General features: G+C 41.6%; 3 protein-coding genes across 6 annotated transcripts; 1 reads left to right on the forward strand and 2 right to left on the reverse strand.

The window, feature by feature from the left end:
* Positions 1–578: 578 nt before the first annotated feature.
* Positions 579–7,578, reverse strand: YIPF1 (Yip1 domain family member 1). Of its 2 annotated transcripts, none has more exons than XM_064516221.1 (10): positions 7,459–7,578; positions 7,144–7,217; positions 6,242–6,405; positions 5,575–5,655; positions 5,370–5,457; positions 5,118–5,234; positions 3,869–4,035; positions 3,019–3,201; positions 1,928–2,022; positions 579–871 (listed from the first exon to the last, which is right to left on the reverse strand). In XM_064516221.1, exons 2-9 carry the CDS (start codon positions 7,172–7,174, stop codon positions 1,933–1,935), a joined length of 921 nt encoding a protein of 306 aa, XP_064372291.1. In that variant the 5' UTR covers positions 7,175–7,217; positions 7,459–7,578; the 3' UTR covers positions 579–871; positions 1,928–1,932. The 2 variants fall into 2 exon arrangements, with proteins under 2 accessions (XP_064372291.1, XP_064372290.1); XM_064516220.1 differs by having other exon boundaries at positions 7,446–7,574.
* An 857-nt stretch (positions 7,579–8,435) lies between these two features.
* On the forward strand, positions 8,436–13,301 carry DIO1 (iodothyronine deiodinase 1). 2 transcript variants are annotated; one of them, XM_026105785.2, is made up of 4 exons: positions 8,445–8,836; positions 10,546–10,689; positions 11,923–12,122; positions 12,590–13,301. In XM_026105785.2, the coding sequence occupies exons 1-4, from the start codon at positions 8,506–8,508 to the stop codon at positions 12,653–12,655; spliced, it is 741 nt and encodes a 246-aa protein (XP_025961570.1). In that variant the 5' UTR covers positions 8,445–8,505; the 3' UTR covers positions 12,656–13,301. The 2 variants fall into 2 exon arrangements, with proteins under 2 accessions (XP_064372292.1, XP_025961570.1); XM_064516222.1 differs by having other exon boundaries at positions 8,436–8,836; positions 11,923–13,301.
* On the reverse strand, positions 10,691–16,776 carry IFT25 (intraflagellar transport 25). Of its 2 annotated transcripts, XM_064516224.1 has the most exons (6): positions 16,567–16,776; positions 16,298–16,404; positions 15,556–15,624; positions 14,408–14,451; positions 13,824–13,937; positions 10,691–12,637 (listed from the first exon to the last, which is right to left on the reverse strand). In XM_064516224.1, the coding sequence occupies exons 1-5, from the start codon at positions 16,662–16,664 to the stop codon at positions 13,830–13,832; spliced, it is 426 nt and encodes a 141-aa protein (XP_064372294.1). In that variant the 5' UTR covers positions 16,665–16,776; the 3' UTR covers positions 10,691–12,637; positions 13,824–13,829. The 2 variants fall into 2 exon arrangements, with proteins under 2 accessions (XP_064372294.1, XP_025961587.2); XM_026105802.2 differs by having other exon boundaries at positions 10,691–13,937.
* Between the last annotated feature and the right edge of the window lie 117 nt (positions 16,777–16,893).

Consider the following 16,893-nt stretch of genomic DNA (forward strand, 5'->3'; position numbering starts at 1 on the left):
TTGGTGGCAGCGGCTGTGGCGGACAGTGGGGCCCGCCGCCTGCCCCGCACCTCCTCCACAGCGCCAACGAGCCGGGCCGGTGCGCGGCGGACAGTGGGGCCCGCCGCCCGCCCCGCACTTCCCCCAGAGCACAGCGCCAAGGAGCTGACGCAGTGCGCCTCTCCCGCCCGCGGGAGAACATGGCGCCGCGGGGTTGAGGGAGCGGCCGTTACCGACCGTTACTGCCAGCCGGCGGCCCCGCTCATACGCGGGACTTCCAGGGCTGGTAATCGCTGCCCTCAGGCACAGAGGGGAACGGTAAATTTAACAAACCAAACCCCCAGGGGAAGAGAAAAGGTGGTCTGAGGAGAAAAAGAGGGGCAGCAGGGTTTGGGAAAAGCACGGGGAGCATAAACCGCTTTACAGCTGCTGAACACACTTAGTGGCTGCCGTTCAAAAGTACCACGGCAAAAATCATTTCTGTCCCACTTTCCCATATCTTACCAAACCAGGTTTCCATCTCTACAGCATAACTGAGACTGCATTAGTGCTCTAGAGAACCCCACTAAATGTGTTTCATGTATGAAATAATTTCAAAGCACTTTTGGAACACTTTATTCAGAGACAGAACTGTGGTGAACGCAGACACAATTACCAAAAAAAAAAAGAAAAATAAAGCTGTACAGGGATTAAGATCAACAGTTCAAACAGTCTGCTTGTGTATCCAGTTAAGTCTCCAGAGAGCACATAGATATCCACAAGTTCATGGCACATCACCGTCCCTTCTTGTACAAAAAGATGCTCCATGTTCTTGCAATTTCCAAGTCCCTCAGTGAAAAAAAAATTATCTAAAATAACATTACTGTACAGATGGAGAATCGGGCACTGTAATCTGAAAGAGACAAATAGCTCCTATCACTATTACAGCTCCTCACAGGTGCCAGAGGACACAATAAGGTGCACATTTATATCTAAATACTGTTACTACTATCATTTTGAATCCTAATAGTTAACTGGGATGAGAAACTGGTTTTGCAGGAGGAAAGGTTCTAAAACTGATCTGCATGATTAGATTTTGTCACAGCTGGTAAATTTTTGTGACTATTTGTGCTAGGCGTATTTGGCTATATTTTCTTTTAAAAAAGTAATATAGCTTCTAGTTAGTAAATATTCTGAGACTATCGTTCTAATTTTCAGATATGTGCTTGTGGATGGTATGCTTGCAGAGGCCTGGCCTTTGCATGTCTATTAGCCTTTCTTTGGACCTGCTCCACGTCCCATCTTTTCAACAGAATTCAAATGTCATCTGCCTCTGGCAGCTCTCCCAGCTACCAGGAAGCAAAGCCTCAAACCAACCCACACAGGGAATGCAGTTCGTACGGATGGCTCAGAGACTGAGTCAGCCCTAATCAGAGAGTACATGGATCTCCCTGTACACAGAGAGTTGCTGCTTTGAAATATATTATCACAAACATCAAGGGAAAAAAATCCAATTTACTTTTAACATTAAAAACAAAAGAAAATAGGAGTATAATTGATTATTGCTTTAAGTTTTATTTGTGCAGTATATATTCTAATAAACACTTTGGGACTTTTCTAAGATATTTTCCCTCAATTCCTTCAAATGACCTAAAGACTAAGTAGATTATTTAAATGTATGTTATTTGAATATTTCTTTGCTCAAGAAAAAAGGAAAAAACACTAATATGTCTTTGTTCCTGAGAATCTTCTATGTTTTTATGGCTATATTTAAAACTTACAAGTGGAAGAGAAGTTAATAAATGCTGTATATATTTAGTGCCATTTAGCAAAATTGTTCTATTAAATCTTTTTCTATTCAACTATAGTAACATATTCAGCAGGAAGGTTTCAAGATATCTGCCTCCCTAACACTTACAGGATTATATTTTTAGATGACTGCAGAAGAAAGTTTAGAATTGATTCTTACCTTATTTACTGAATCTTTGTTATCACTGTTGTTCCATTGTGAGCAGGGATATTAGGTGTAGGAAAATCCAGTTCTGGGGCATCAAAAAAGTATGCCTAAATTATTACAAAAGAGAAAAAGACAGTTTAAAAAGAAACAAACAGTTCTGCCTCATCAGCCCCCAGCTCTTCCTTTCCACACCCACTGTTCATGGGGGTACAAACGCAGCAATTTTTTTTTGTTGTTTGAAGTAGTTTTAGCAGATTAGAAATGGTCAATTAAAATGGCGCTCTAAGCTGTATTTTTTTAAAATGACAATTAGCAGCTAAGGCTTTTGGAAAGACCTGTTCTGCAAGGGAACAAATTGCAGACATTTATGTGACTAGTTACTGTTTAAATGATGAAGTTCCAGGCAGTCTACAGTAACAGCAGCCACACTGAAGTCAGCTGCAAGTCTCCTGCTGACACCAGAGTTTTGTTCTGCCTTCGCCTCCCTGCATGCTGAGCTGCAGGGAACCCAAATTATCTGCTGTGGAAACTGGAGGGGGTCAGAACTGAAGCCTGGATGGTATCATTCTACTTAGTGCAAAGACAACAAAAAAAGTATATATGTTCTCATCATTATGTGTTTCAGCTTTAGGGTTTTCTGTTTTCATAATGCTATTTTACTAAGTTCTAGCAAGTTTATGTTTTCATACACAACTGATAAGCACAAACTATATATTGAACATTTAATAACTTTAAAGGATTAACTAAGCATACTACTTATTGGAATGAGCTGTTACTCATACAATAAAGATTAATGCTTTGCTGCTACTATCATAAATTCCAGATAAATTTAAGACTGTTCTGCAAGTAACCCTATGCTAGATGTATTTGTTATCGAGTTTGCTACTGGTACTATCAAAATCAGATCTTCATCAATTTTTGCTGTGTTTGAAATAATCAGAGATTTTACTCTGGAGATTTTTCAGAAGTACTGTCTTTTTGTTACTTTCCAAAAACAACAACAAAAGAAGAAGATTTTCCAACAAGCAGCCAGCCCTCCTTCCCTGGACTGTAGCACGTCCCAGGTAATGACGCATTAGAGAAAAGAAAAGGCAGTGTCATACCAAACAGCCGACAGCCAGCAGGGCATGAAGCAGAACGATGGTCCCAACAGTTGCCAGTGCAATCCTCCGGTTATCATCTCTGACGGCGGGCCAAAAAGTCATCACCAGAACAGATCCCGAAAGGCACAGAGAGAACATCACCAGGACCCAGCGCACCACTTTTTGTGGAATAATCCATAAAATCTATTAAAAGATAGGAAAAGTCTTGTTAAATAGACTGTGAAACAGATTTTTATTTAATGCATTGTTCTGTGACATTTCATCACTTCCAGCCAACCTGCAAACAAGTTAACTCATGCCTTATCTGATACGTATCTATTGTCTGAGATAGAGTAACATCTATCGGAGTAACAGCTCTAGCGGCTACGGCAGGGATGAGCTCTACTCCTGAGCGTGACGAGAGCACATCTTCCGAGTTATGGGCACTCCCTCCACGGCCTGCCCCTTGCCAGAGTGTCCCAGGACAGTCCCTGCCAGGGGATCATCTTCAGAGCCTGCCCGTCAGCACTGCCACTCCGTGCACCAATGTCCGCAGCCCAGGGGATGCATATCCCCGTTCCCAAACCTGCCTCGGGCTGCCCGCAAGGCTCACCAGGAGCACCCCTGCTTGGATTTGCTGCCTCTGGAGAAATGACTTGCCCTGGGCTTTTCTGGTACCCACAAGACCTTTTTACACTAGACAAGCTTGAATAAAAACCTTTACTCTAGCCAAGCAGAAGGGAGCAAAAGGTTTGTCCAGTCCCCAAGATTTTGACTAACATGAACAATCCCACAAGAAACAGCAAATCTTTTAATCCATGACCTTTTTGCAGGGCACATAATACAGACATGCTCTTCAGGCCATACGTACCGCTGTGGGAATATAAATGAAGAGGGAGTAGCCATAAACACATACTATCTCCAGGAATGAGTAGGAGACAATGTTCATAACTTTGCTGTTCCTCCACATCAGGAATCCCCAGAGAGCAAGGGGAACAAGCCAAGCATAAGCATAAATCGTTGTTGCTGCTATGGACACTGCAAATACGAAAGAGATTTACCATTCTACTTAAAATACCAGCCAGAATCAGAAGCATTTAGCCTAAAACTAGAAAGCTACCTTTGTAAATATTTTCAAATATAAAGTATGAATTATTAATAAATTAACAACTTTGCACATACATCTGCTTTACACCCACTACTTTATCAGCACTTCAAGTTAGTTTACAAGTAAAGAGTCCAGGAAGTATTCTCTTACTATTTTCAATTTCTTTTTTACAACTATTTACAAAATGCTATCAGTTTCAGTGTGAGCGGAAAAGCCAAACAAGAAAGAAAAACTTAGCTACAAACAGGAATTCAGCTACTAACAGCTACCAAAAAAAAAAAAAAAAAAAAAAAAAAAAGAGGAAGAGAATGCAGACATGAGTGCCAAATCTGAAATTAATAAAGTGACTGAATTCCCAAATGGCAGTGTTCTTCCAAGTACACTGTGGATTCTGGAAGCAAACAAAAACTACGTTCCTCTGCAGGCATGGCAGTCTCCTTCAAAATATAAGGGAAGGAGTAAGCAATTGGCTCCCAGCTGGACTGCGTTAGAACATGTTATCTGTTAAGCATCTTTTGCTTATTTTGGAGTTTGCCAGAAGGCAGCAACCTCTAGCTCTTGGTAAGTGATGTGCAGTAATAACCTAATTCAGTAAATTTCTGTCCGAGGCCTGCAGGCTCCTAGGGGTCCTTGGATCCATAAAGGTGTCTACAAAAGCACAACAGTGGCTATTGCTAGGCTCATGCTCTCTGTACAAGAGTCTACTGACAATTTTTTTTTTCAGAAACTGCCAAATATAGGCAGAAAAGCAAGGACAGAAAAATAAATTATTATTATTGTTATTATTCTCATTATTACTTTCTGCTCTGCTAAAAATCTATTTCGTAACTACTTCATGTTCCTGAGGATTAGGGCTCTACCAGTCACATCCTTCTTCAAGGACTCATCTGGTATCTCTATAAATTTAAAGAAAGCAATCAAAAGACTGTGCTAGATCAAAGCCATGACCTGTTTTTACATGACTTCACTACTGCACTAAAAACCCTCACAACTTTATCAGGTATTTACAAACCTTTTCTGAACTCGGGCACATAGTGGTATGTTGGTTTGCCCAGATGGATGAAGAAATTTGAAAGATTGCCACTAACAACAATGGCAAAGACCAGTGTGGCACATATCCAAAAGGGACCTTAAAAGAAAAAAAAGAAACAAATTCAGCAACAGTTCTTCTGCCCTCCTGTTTCTTAAAGTCAGCAAGTAAAAGAGACTACAAACTCAAAACGTTCAGCACAGATGAACAGAGAACCTCACAGCTTGTACCCACCATAAAGGTCAGGATTGCTGCGGATATACAGCCTTACAAAGTTCTTCCCTGGCACTGGGAAAACCGAACCTTTGATTCTGTCCAGGACCTATGAAAGCAAACAGATTTTTCTGACTGAAAATGCACAAAGGAAACAACATAACTGTCAATATCTGTAAGGCATAGTTCAGACAATAGTTCTCTTCTACTGGAGCAGATTATTAACCTGATAGGTGTCCACATCGAAGAACGTCTGGTAGTACTCAAACGTCCAGAAAGGGGCACTTTTCTTCTGTCCGGCAAGCAGCTATGTGGTGGGAAAGGAAAACATCACAAGCATGCAATTTCTGTACTTACAGAGAAAACAGACTTCCCTTAACAGGGAAATACCAGTTTGCACTTATTATGAATTATTTAGTAGTTCCCCCTCCAATACTTGTTAGCAAAAGCTAGTTTCTCTGCCCTGCAGGCAGAATACCGGCCTGGTGTTGTAAGGAGCACCTGGATAACCTTCTACCACCCTGTTTGTAATGTGTGCCTTCTTCAGGATCGCAAGTTCCCTTTCCATCACTGATCGGCTGCATTAGCTGAGCCTTTAGACAAATCCTGGCCGTTTCAAAGTTTCCCGCTCTCCTTCCAGAGTCGCCAACCCCACAACAGAACTGACAGGAACAAATACATGCTGGATTTTCAGGCGCTGCTGCATTCATATCCTGGCATATTTGCTTAACTTAAATCACTACTGATTTCAGTGAAGTTTGCTAGGCTGCCGACCACAGCAGCTGATGGGCCAACACACACTCTTCTCTCTCCACTATCAAGAAAATAACCTATGATAGAGAAGAATCAGCATCTAAATCACCCAGTATGAATCCCTGGTGTAAGTGCATCACCTCTGTTTTATCAGAGTCATCGGTCCCCAATAATTCATCATCTTCTTCTCTCCCTGACTGTTGCAGATGGCTGTGCTTATTCTTAGGGACTGCAGACGGCTCATCGATGCTTATTGTGGTGGCATCAGGATTTGCTGCAAGCAAATTAGCTGCGTCGTCAAATTCTGCAAATAAGTACGTCACAAAAAAGGCGATGATCAAGCTATCAAAAATTAAAATTTTTGTTCAGATAGTTCAGAAAGCTACATGAAGACAACTACACAAGAAAGGACGCATCACTACTTTCAGCATGTCAAGTGTGATCTATATTTCTCAAAGCCCAAACTGACACAGACCAAGCTGAACGTTTAACTGAAGTGTGAGGCCTTCTTTTCTGCTCATCTGCCTCCAACGTGCTGTACTGACAGCACTGGAGCCTGCTTTTCCTTCCTGCGATCAGCCTCCATCCGCGAATCAGCAGGTCCCTACAACAGCGGGGGAAGGCCGTCTCACAGAAGACCATGTAGAAATGAACAACTTTAACCCCGTCCAAAAATGAGTTTTGTTAGACCTGAGTATGATTTATGAAAAAAAATACTTAAGTCAGAAAACACAGCCCATTCCACATTACAGAGCGCTTTGCCCAGCTGCAGCTTTACATCCACCCCAGGGACGATTTCCACCAACGCGGAGGTGACACCTTTCAGCTCACCCACAACGCGTTTTAATGCCAGAAAACAGGAGATACGCGGGATTATGGCGATTGCTGGTACTACCTGCAAAACTTCGAGGAAGCTTTTATCCCCCCCCCCCCCCCCAAAAAAAAAAAAAGGCTCGGACACACTCCCAAACCTCTAGGATTTGGCCCACGCGGACAGCGGGGCCCCAGACCTCGCGTTTACGAGTTCCGTAACAGCGATCACCTTGAAACTTGAGGTCGTCCGCAGCCGCCATCCGCCCGCTTGGCTCGGGAGCGGGGCCCCGCACTCCGGCGCTCCTGGAAAACAGGCCCGAGCATCAGGGCGACAGACAGCAGGGCAGAGAGCGGCTTTTCCCCCCCAAATACGCCGGGTTTATGCCACCGGGCCGGGCCTCCGCGGCGGGGCAGGGGCGACGCTGGCGGCCACGGGCGCCGCAGCCCGGCCAGCCCCGGAGGAGGGCACCCGGCCACCCCGGGGCACCCGGCAGCGCCCCGCGCCGCCCCCCGGGCACCGGCCGCCCGCACCTCCGCAACCCACCGCTCCCGGCAGCGGCCGCTCCGCGCCCTTAAAGGGACAGCAGGCCCCGCGCGGCGCCGGCCAATCGAGAGCTCCGCTGCTCGCGTTTCCTCCCCCGCCTCTCTGGCTCCAAAGAAACCTATCGGTAACGTTTGTAGCGCCGGCCAATCACAGGCGCCGAGGCGCTCTCTCTTCCGCCTCCTCCCGCCCCCTTAAAGAGCCCGCCTCACCTGGGGGGGTGGCAGGGGGAGCGGGAGCGGGAGCGGGAAGGGAAGGGAAGGGAAGAGGGGAGCGGGAGCGGGAGCGGGAGCGGGAGCGAGGCAGGGAGGCCCCGCTCCTCCCGCAACCACCTGCCCCCAACCACCCTTACTATATAGCTTCTGTGCTTTAGGCTACCAGAAAACTACTACAGGGATAATTTAAAGATTACAAAACTCCTCAGTGGATTTTTGGGGGCAGGGGGGTATCCTTCCACCCCCCTCCCCCAACCCGTTTTGGCAGAGAATTGGAAGAGATGGAGCTTCATTAAGTGGATACTGTTTGTACAGTGCTACCAAAATGCAAAATGTTGCAAAACATCCCAGGCCATGCCAATCATGTAAAATAGTTGGTCTTAACTTTGGTTCTTAAATATGTGATTTCTGAGACTGAAACATGTGAAGTTTAAACACACTTCTTACAGGATCAGATCCACACTTAATATAATTCTCGCAATTAATCTGTGGTTCCAGGAAAACCTCTTAATCCAACTTCTCTCATTAGTAACATATACAACATATTTGCGAATAAGACTTAGAATTGTTAAATTCAGATTACAAAGATACCCTTCCCTGTAATTAATGCCTTCGGTGTAGACCGAGATACTCACTGCAGCTCACAATACCCCTTGCTCAGCGACTCTGGACACTGACCTCCATGGAGGGGAGGAGTGTCAGGGCACAAATTTGGCCAAACACGTGAACAGTGTCTCCCCCCCTCCCCGTCCCGTAACCTCATTCTCCTTGCCCTCTACCTTTGCCCGAGCTGTCTCGCTGCGTTCTCTTCCGAAGCGGTCAGATCTCCACCACCATGTTCAGTATCAGGGTATTTCTACAAAAAATCCTCATTTTTTTGCATGTCACTATGTGTGCCGCCGTTGGTAAAACACTGCTGATATTGTTCCCAAAAGCTATGAAAAGATACATCCTAAAACAGGGCGAAAGAAGCAGGATGAATGAAAATCCAAAGTTCGAGTATGAAAACTGGGGTCCAACTTTTTTCAGCTTCAATTATTTTCTCTTTGTGCTGAAAGTGAAGTGGAAAAGGCTGGAGGACGAAGCATATGAGGGACATCCTGCTCCCAACACACCGGTGGTGACTTTCAACGGGGAAGTTCGTCACCTCTTCAATTTCATGCAAGGTCAGTAAATCGGCCACGTAGATGGGGTTGGTTTACTAAAATGGCAAATGAGGGCAACATACTGCTAAGGGAGCAGGGACAAGTGGCTGGCACAAAGGTTCAGGACTGGAGACTGCCTGTCCGACCAGATTAACAGCATTCATTGGATGGAAAAGATAAAGCACATTTGTGCCAGCTGTCTGTGTCTTGGTTTTCCAAAATAACCTGTGTTTATCTTCCTGGCTACAATATGACTTCAAGCCAGTAAGCTTATGAACCTCCTGTAAAAACTGGCTCTGCCAGGAAATACCTCTTTCAGGAATGCCAAAATAATAATCTGTTATGGGGAAAGTAGACACACAGAATCAGACCCATGTGCAGCGTTTCACGAACACTGGCTATCAGTCTGCATACATACAGTAAGTCCCCACACCGCCTCCTTAAGCCATCCTACAGCCCAGAAAGCACCCGATTTCCAGATTCAGTGTAGAATCAGAAATAAAGCAGAAGCTGCTTTGCACTTTGCCCACTCCCCCCACTGAGATCTCTGTAGAATGCAGAATTAATCATTAAACTGCAGTCTCTCATCCCCATGGGAGGGATTAAAGCCTTCTCCAGCTCTACCTTTCCAATTAAAAAAAATATATATGAAATGTATTTATACATACATCTATTTATATCTATAAAATCAAGTTGCAAATTTGGAAAGAGATAAATATTATTTCTCAGGAGGGTGTCCCCTTTATTAGATTCTTAGGATGTGAAACTACTAGCACCAGTTTTTGAAGTTAAGCCCAGCCAGAAGGAAGATCTTGAATAAAATTCAGGTAATTTTACATGATTGTAGACTAAAAGAGGTGCTTAGAAATTCTGGAAGTCCTCTTAAGTTGAGGCCTTGCAATACTTTAAACAGAAGCTTGTAGCTAACACATGTGGGCATTTATTGTGTTAATCTATAAGCAACTGCATAGATATGTTTGCCAGTGGCTTGTGTAACATTGGCTTAATAAATAATATTTAACAGGAGTTCTGTTTGGGAAGGAAGTTGCAAAAATACATTGAAAACATGAAAGCCTGCAGTGCGTGACTGAAAAATTTACAGCTTCCACTCAACACAGCTAGAACAGCAGCTAGACCTGACACTTCTGAAGATCAAGATATGTCCAATAGGTTAAGCACAATTAAGAACCTGTGCTTAGATGCCCAGCTCTTCCCAACACTGTCCTTTGAAAAAGGTTACAGATTATCATATTCAGTACTTTTAAAGTTCCTTTGTCTTATGAGTCTCAGGTAGGTGCTACATGCTGTATATCCACACTAGAACGGTTCCCTATCCCTAAATGTTGCTAACTTCAGAACTGGATCTTGCAATGAGGATGTGAGAAGATGTGTGTCTGTATGGAGCCTTCTGCCTTTAATTGTCTTTACATAGGAAAGAGTCCTCCTTTGTTAAGCTCACTACAGGACTGGATCCTGAACAGGTCAGAACTCAACTAGGGAAAAGAAGGCATCCTTACAGTTGTTTTGCAGAGAAACCTGGTGATACAGATGTTTTGCTACCTTGATAATTAGAGTATCTCAACTTCCTAGGAAGAAAGTTAGGGGATAAGTGACTTACCCATTGTCCCCTAGAAAATGGTAGCAGAGGCTCAGTTCTATGTTTTAATGCAGTCCTTCCTCCCACCACTGATTAAACCACACATTCAGTATCCCTTGTTTTTTCCCCCCAGATAACCGACCATTAATCCTGAATTTTGGAAGCTGCACCTGACCTTCATTTATGTTAAAATTTGATGAGTTCAACATGCTCATCAAAGATTTCAGCTCCATAGCAGATTTCCTTATCATCTACATCGAAGAAGCTCATGCAGTAGGTACAGTATAAACATCAATTTTAATGCCTGTCACAGCCTTAGACATACATCATTCGCTTCAGGGAAAAAATTAGCGAAGGAGGGAACTGCAAACGAAAGGAAGTCTTGCTGAAATCAAAAGTCACAATGCCAAATTTAGGAAACAATTTGAGTCCATCATTGTGCAAAGATTTTTACTTACACATCTGACCTTACAGTGAGGCACTCCTGCTGAAGACACTCATCTGTGTGAAGTGAAGCATAAGCACATAGTTAAATCTTTACAAAACTGCCTCACAGTCTTAGACAGCAACTGCTTTGGGGGGGGAAAAAAAAAGCGTAAACATTTCATAGAAGAAAGTTTAAGTTTATGATACCAGCATGTATTAAGTGTTCCAGAAAACAGTATAGTTAGTATAAATAATTTTAACATGTCTCAAGGACAGATGCAGACTTGAGTTTGAAAAAGTCAGCACAAGAAACTATACAGTCTTTTATCTACACTGAATTTTAGTAAATGCATTCGCACAGATTTTTATCCCAAGATTAATGCAGTTTTGTAAAATGTAACATTTACAGTTTTCAAGTACTCTTAAAATTATGGCATTTTCAGTAGTTTGGCAATAGCTAAAAACTAAGTCATTTCTCAAAAACTTTTAATAGATTCTCTTTTACTAGGAAGAGTTGTATGCAAATATGTACTTCTAGATTTCTGAAAAGAGCAGACAGACCATTTCCCAAATATGTTTCGGTTCTCATAGATCTGAGATTTGTTTTTATAGGCTTAACGAGTAGAATCAAGCAAAACAAACAGTTCTGTTGTTGAAACTATGCTAACTGAGTAGGTATCAGCTAATAGCACTACTTACCATTTTAAAATCTACTTCTCTGTGCCAGTAGTTTTAATAAACTTCATCCAGATGTGATGCATCTTCCACACCTGCTGTTTCTTTAGGCTTGATTTATGTGGGGAAATTTCAGCTAAAACACATCAACTATTTCTGAATTCAGGACAAATGCGAAAATACAGTTTGCCCAAGTTAGAAAAAAAATCTTGCGACCTTTTCTTTGAAAAGTAGCATTGCTCTCATACTCTAAGGAAGAACTTTCATTTCATAGTAAGTTTTGGTGATAGGAATACATTGCAGTATTCTTTTAACACAATTTTAGGATGTGACATATATATGCTACATTTCCACTCTTAAAAATGCCTACTCAAAATGTTCCTTGCTAAATCCTTTTCATTTGTTTTAGATGGATGGGCTTTTAAAAACAATGTTGTTATTAAAAATCACAGAAGCCTTGATGATCGAAGAACTGCTGCAGAGTTTCTTCAGGAAAAGAATCCTTTATGTCCAGTGGTTTTAGACACTATGGAAAACCTGAGCAGTTCAAAATATGCTGCACTGCCAGAAAGATTGTATCTACTTCAAGGAGGGAAGGTCATCTACAAGGTAAAAGATAACAACAACAACGAGCACAATATATTCAGATTTTTAACTTTTAAAATAAGTAGAGAATGTCTTACATTTTATTTAACAGTCAGTATTTCATTCGGTTTCATGGCTAATAATTTCACATTTCACTGTAACTTTGCAGAGAAAAGCATTAGCAACGAAACCAGCCTGGGCCTTTATAACGTGCATATTTGATGTACACCTCAGTCCTGCTCAAATATTTGTCCTCTGGTTGTTTAGAAAAACTAGGTATGGCTAAACTGTGAGATCCAGGAACACGTCCCAGCTCCAGGATCAAGACTTTGGCCCAGTCCCAGTTACAGCAGGGTGTAACCTGTGCATACACCATCTCCCATGCGACGGTTGCCGTGCAAAGGAAGCCCAAGCACACCTGCTCACAGCTCTGATGCTCGAAAGGACTTCTGTGCTTTTCAACATTACCATATAACCTTTTCCCTTTGCAGGGAGGAGTAGGGCCTTGGGATTATCACCCCCAGGAAATACGTGCCATCCTGGAAAAAATGAAGTAAAAGAAGAAAACCAGGACTTCAGGGTAAAAACTATCTGGATGAAGAAGCTCAATGAATATGTTTTTGTACACTAACTGTAAAAAAAAAAAAAAAAAAAAAAAAAAAAGCCAATTTAACAATAGAAACAACTAGAAAAAGAATAATGTGTGTGCATCTAAAGTAAGAACATCTGTAGTGTGGTTGATCACGTATTTGTCTAGAGGCTTTCAAGTCTCATTGCTACAACCCCAGCTACTGCATTATAGTATTCTAATATGCTTATACCATATGCAGTAACAAATAGTACTAGGGTCCATTGAGCTGTCAAGATTGGATACCATTTACATCTTTAAGGAGTATTGTATAGGAAAGAATTCCGGGTGGTGACGTCTGTAAAAGTGCACTCACATACAAAACAACCAATTTCATATGATATTAATCATATTTCATATGATTCCCTTTTGTATACATATAATTTTCCTAAATGTTCACTTTCAAAGACTTCAGAAGGCTTCTGAATAGGACAATTTCTGTTAATGTTTGTTTCTATTAATATTTGTTATGACAGTCATAGCATAAAGCACAGACAGCTATGACCTGATTTTAGAAAATATTTATAGAAACAAGCGACTGAGCTGCAATTATTAAAAACTATTAAAAAATTTCATATGGCTTCAGCTTTTTTTCTCCCCTTGTTATTTATAAGCATTAGCAGAAGTTTATATTGATCCTATTAATTTCTAACAGTTGATTTTTAACTGATCAGAAGAATTACCAATTAAAGAATTTCTGAAGGACTTGTTTTACAGTAGGAAATAATACCTCACATTTATGTATTACGCACTCTTTTCTATTTTAACTCAGAGTGCAAGGGAAACATTTCACAGGAAATCAAGTTTTAATTCATATATTAGGAAAGCTTGATCTAAATACAATAATTTAAATGGACTCAGTTATGTTCAAGTGTTATGGGGTAAGCAAAAAGCAGCGTTTACACTCTCGATTGTAAAACTAGACAGCTGGTACTACAGTTAACAAGAGTACTGCGTTACATACATTAAACTGGTGAGGAACACATACTATATCTTCCAAAAACACTGTAATACAAAGTTTTAATAATAAATATTCTCTGTGCTACAGATATCAAAATATAAATTCATTACAAAACATTTTGAAGTACAAATTTAACCTGGTTTTACATGTTTTCTGCTGTGCCCTCTGCCATCACCCTGTGCACCGATACAAAATGATCAAAAGCAGATTTGATGATGAAACGCAAGTAAGTGGCTTGGAAATCAGGAAGCTATAAAAGAGAAAGAAAATAGTTTTACTGCATTCTCTTTACTGCGTTGTAATACTGCAACAACCAAACACCTTTTGCAGAAATTTGTTAGACAGAATAAAGTAAATATTTCTGTGTCTGTTTTCAAATTACACATAACAAATCAAACTCTAAATACATCGAGCCAGATTCTTCTTCAGATGAGGGAAATTCAAAATGCCTCCCCTCTCCCCCCCAAATATGTACTGCAGCCTTGAAGGCAACAACTGAGGGAGGAAAGAATGTCACACCTCTGGAAAGAGCGCCAACCTACTTGGAAGCAAGAGGCACACGTGAACTCGTATGATGATCTACGGACTGCTACATCCAACATCAACTTAGCAATAGTAAGACAAAACAAATTTTTTTTGTTTTTTTTTCATACTTTCTCCCCAGTTAGTCTAGACATCCCATTCCGTGAAACACTACTGCTATATACTGGAAATACTCACCGGAAATTCTTCTGTTTGAAGCTCTCCTTCTGTGTATTGCAAATCTAGAAAATACATTTTTCAGCAAATAATGAATAACAATGTGCACTACTGTAAAATATTTTCATTGGACTTCAGCGTTCATGAGAGTACAAGGGCCATGAACTTACACTGCACATAGAATTTTTTCTTTACAACGTGATTAACGAGGACAAATACTTTTTACAATATCCCAGTGTAAAAATATAACTAATTACACTGCTTCATAAATCGTCACCCAAGGAGCATTAAAAAAAAAATGCAGGAAAAGGCATTGTACTATACCATATAAGTCTGTTTCTAATTTTTGGAACATAAAAGCAAGTGTGTAAGTAATACTTTTAGCCCTAATACAGCATTTTATATCTCCAAAGAACTAGCAGATGATCAGTCCTCATAAACTTAATTTAAAAGTGTCTGTTCAATTAATGTCTAATAAAATAATCAAGCCCCACTTGCTAACAGAGCAAACAGACAAGAGTTAAAACGACTCACCCAAAAATCACAGAGTACATCAATAATGATTAAAAAGCTGTTTTTATTTGTATAGCTCAATAGAACCTAACTAAAATCCAAACTCAATTTTCTAAATTCTCAATTTCTACACAGTATGTATACTTAGTCAAAGACATAAAATTAGGTTTCAACCTTAAAAGAAAGTGTAGTGTTTCTCAATTTATCATTTGCCATCTAAAAATGCAATTTGCAAATTGGAAAAATGGTGCTGTATAGCACCAAGCTAAATGACAGGAAACCTGGCTATTCTTCAGTATGTTCATACTTTCACTTGATGTTCAAAGGAACCAACATTATTTATGCAAAAAATGATGGTTTCCCCCCAGAGAGTGCACCACTGAAATTATTCAGGCAACTCAAGCGAAAAGGTAAGTTATTGTGAGAACTACTGTATTGCACAACACCATAAGCACCATTTTCAGGCTTCATTAGGAAGTTTTCCTTTTGATGCATTATCTTACTAGTAATAACAAACTAGAAAGGATGTCAATTGACTCTTCTTATCTAACACTAGCTTTGTTATTCTAAAATCTAGAAATACTAAGTCAATCAGCAAATATAAAGATCAACAAAATTCCCACAAAATCACAGCTGCTTCAGATTCAAAATCTTACCTTTTTCAATACACTGTTCAAAATCTACCGGTTCTTTAGACACACTTCTTTCAATCCTTAAAGTCCGCACTGAAACATACATACATGTCAAGTATCAACATGGATTTTGATTCTTCACGGACAATGATCTTCATTGCATTGATTTTCATCTTCAAAGCATTTTACCAGCATTAACTAATTCGCTCTCCCACTTAGAGGTTAGGATTAATATAATCCTCATCCACATTTTCCAAACAAAGAAAAGTTTTCATTTCTTTTGCTTAGCACCTGCTAGCAGTCAAACTCCTGACTCCTTGCTCTGATCTCATACTATTCCTTTCTGCCCTGCAGCTCACATTTTTCCTGTTTAAAAATCTAAAACTAACAGAGTTCTGTTCTATGGAATTATAAAATCAAAACATTCAAAATAAATAAATCATTTAAACAGTAAGTATTGTAGTCCAGTTCGTTACATTAGCTTAACCACCACTGTGCTACAGAACATTTAGCAACAAACTCAAGACAAAGGTATTAAAACAGCAGAATAAACAAGCATGGGGAGGGTAGATTTGCCATCTTCTTCCTCGTATATTTACGAAAAACTTTAGATTTTGGGGGGCTGCTGTTTTAAGCTAGATCTTTACAAATTTGTTCAAAACGATTACTTACAGAATGTGACACAACTGTGAGAAATTAAATGTATGGAGACACACACACACATGCACACGTGCATGCTCTAACACTGCGGTATAGGAATTCTCACCTAAATAACACTGAATTGTGACTTTGCTGATTTTGACACACGTAGGAAAAGCGATAATGAATTCCTGCGGGAACATCCCTGTCGTCGTCCAAAAGGTTTCTGAACTTCTGTGGAGGAAACAAAAGCACAACCTGCTGTTTTTCCTTCGTAACTTCCTCGACAGATACATTTACCAAAAAGAAAAAAGATAAATCCATTGGGGACATTTAAAATACCCCCCCACCGCGCGCCCGAAGTCAGCCCGGTTCCCCCCCCCGGCGCCCCCGCACCCGTCCGCCATGTTCTCGGGGGGGTACTTCTCGTCGCTGGAGGTGGCCAGCACGACGGCAGCCCCCGCCGAGCTCAGGCACCAGTCCGCGGCCTTCATCGCTGCGGGGCGGACGAGGAGGAGGAGGAGGAAGAGGAGGCCGCCACCGACCGGAAGCGGCCCGGCGCCGCCGTTGCCAGGCAACCGCCCCGGGCGGAGCGCCGCGCACACGCGTCCCCCCGCGCCGCGCGCCCCCGCGCTCCGTTCCGCCCCGGAGCGCCCGTCACGGCGGCGCGCAGACCCCGCCGCCCCCCGCGGGGGGAGGCGCGCGCCCGCGCACGGGGCGGCC

The sequence above is a fragment of the Dromaius novaehollandiae genome, chromosome 8, assembly GCF_036370855.1.
Source record: "Dromaius novaehollandiae isolate bDroNov1 chromosome 8, bDroNov1.hap1, whole genome shotgun sequence".
Classification (NCBI taxonomy): domain Eukaryota; kingdom Metazoa; phylum Chordata; class Aves; order Casuariiformes; family Dromaiidae; genus Dromaius; species Dromaius novaehollandiae.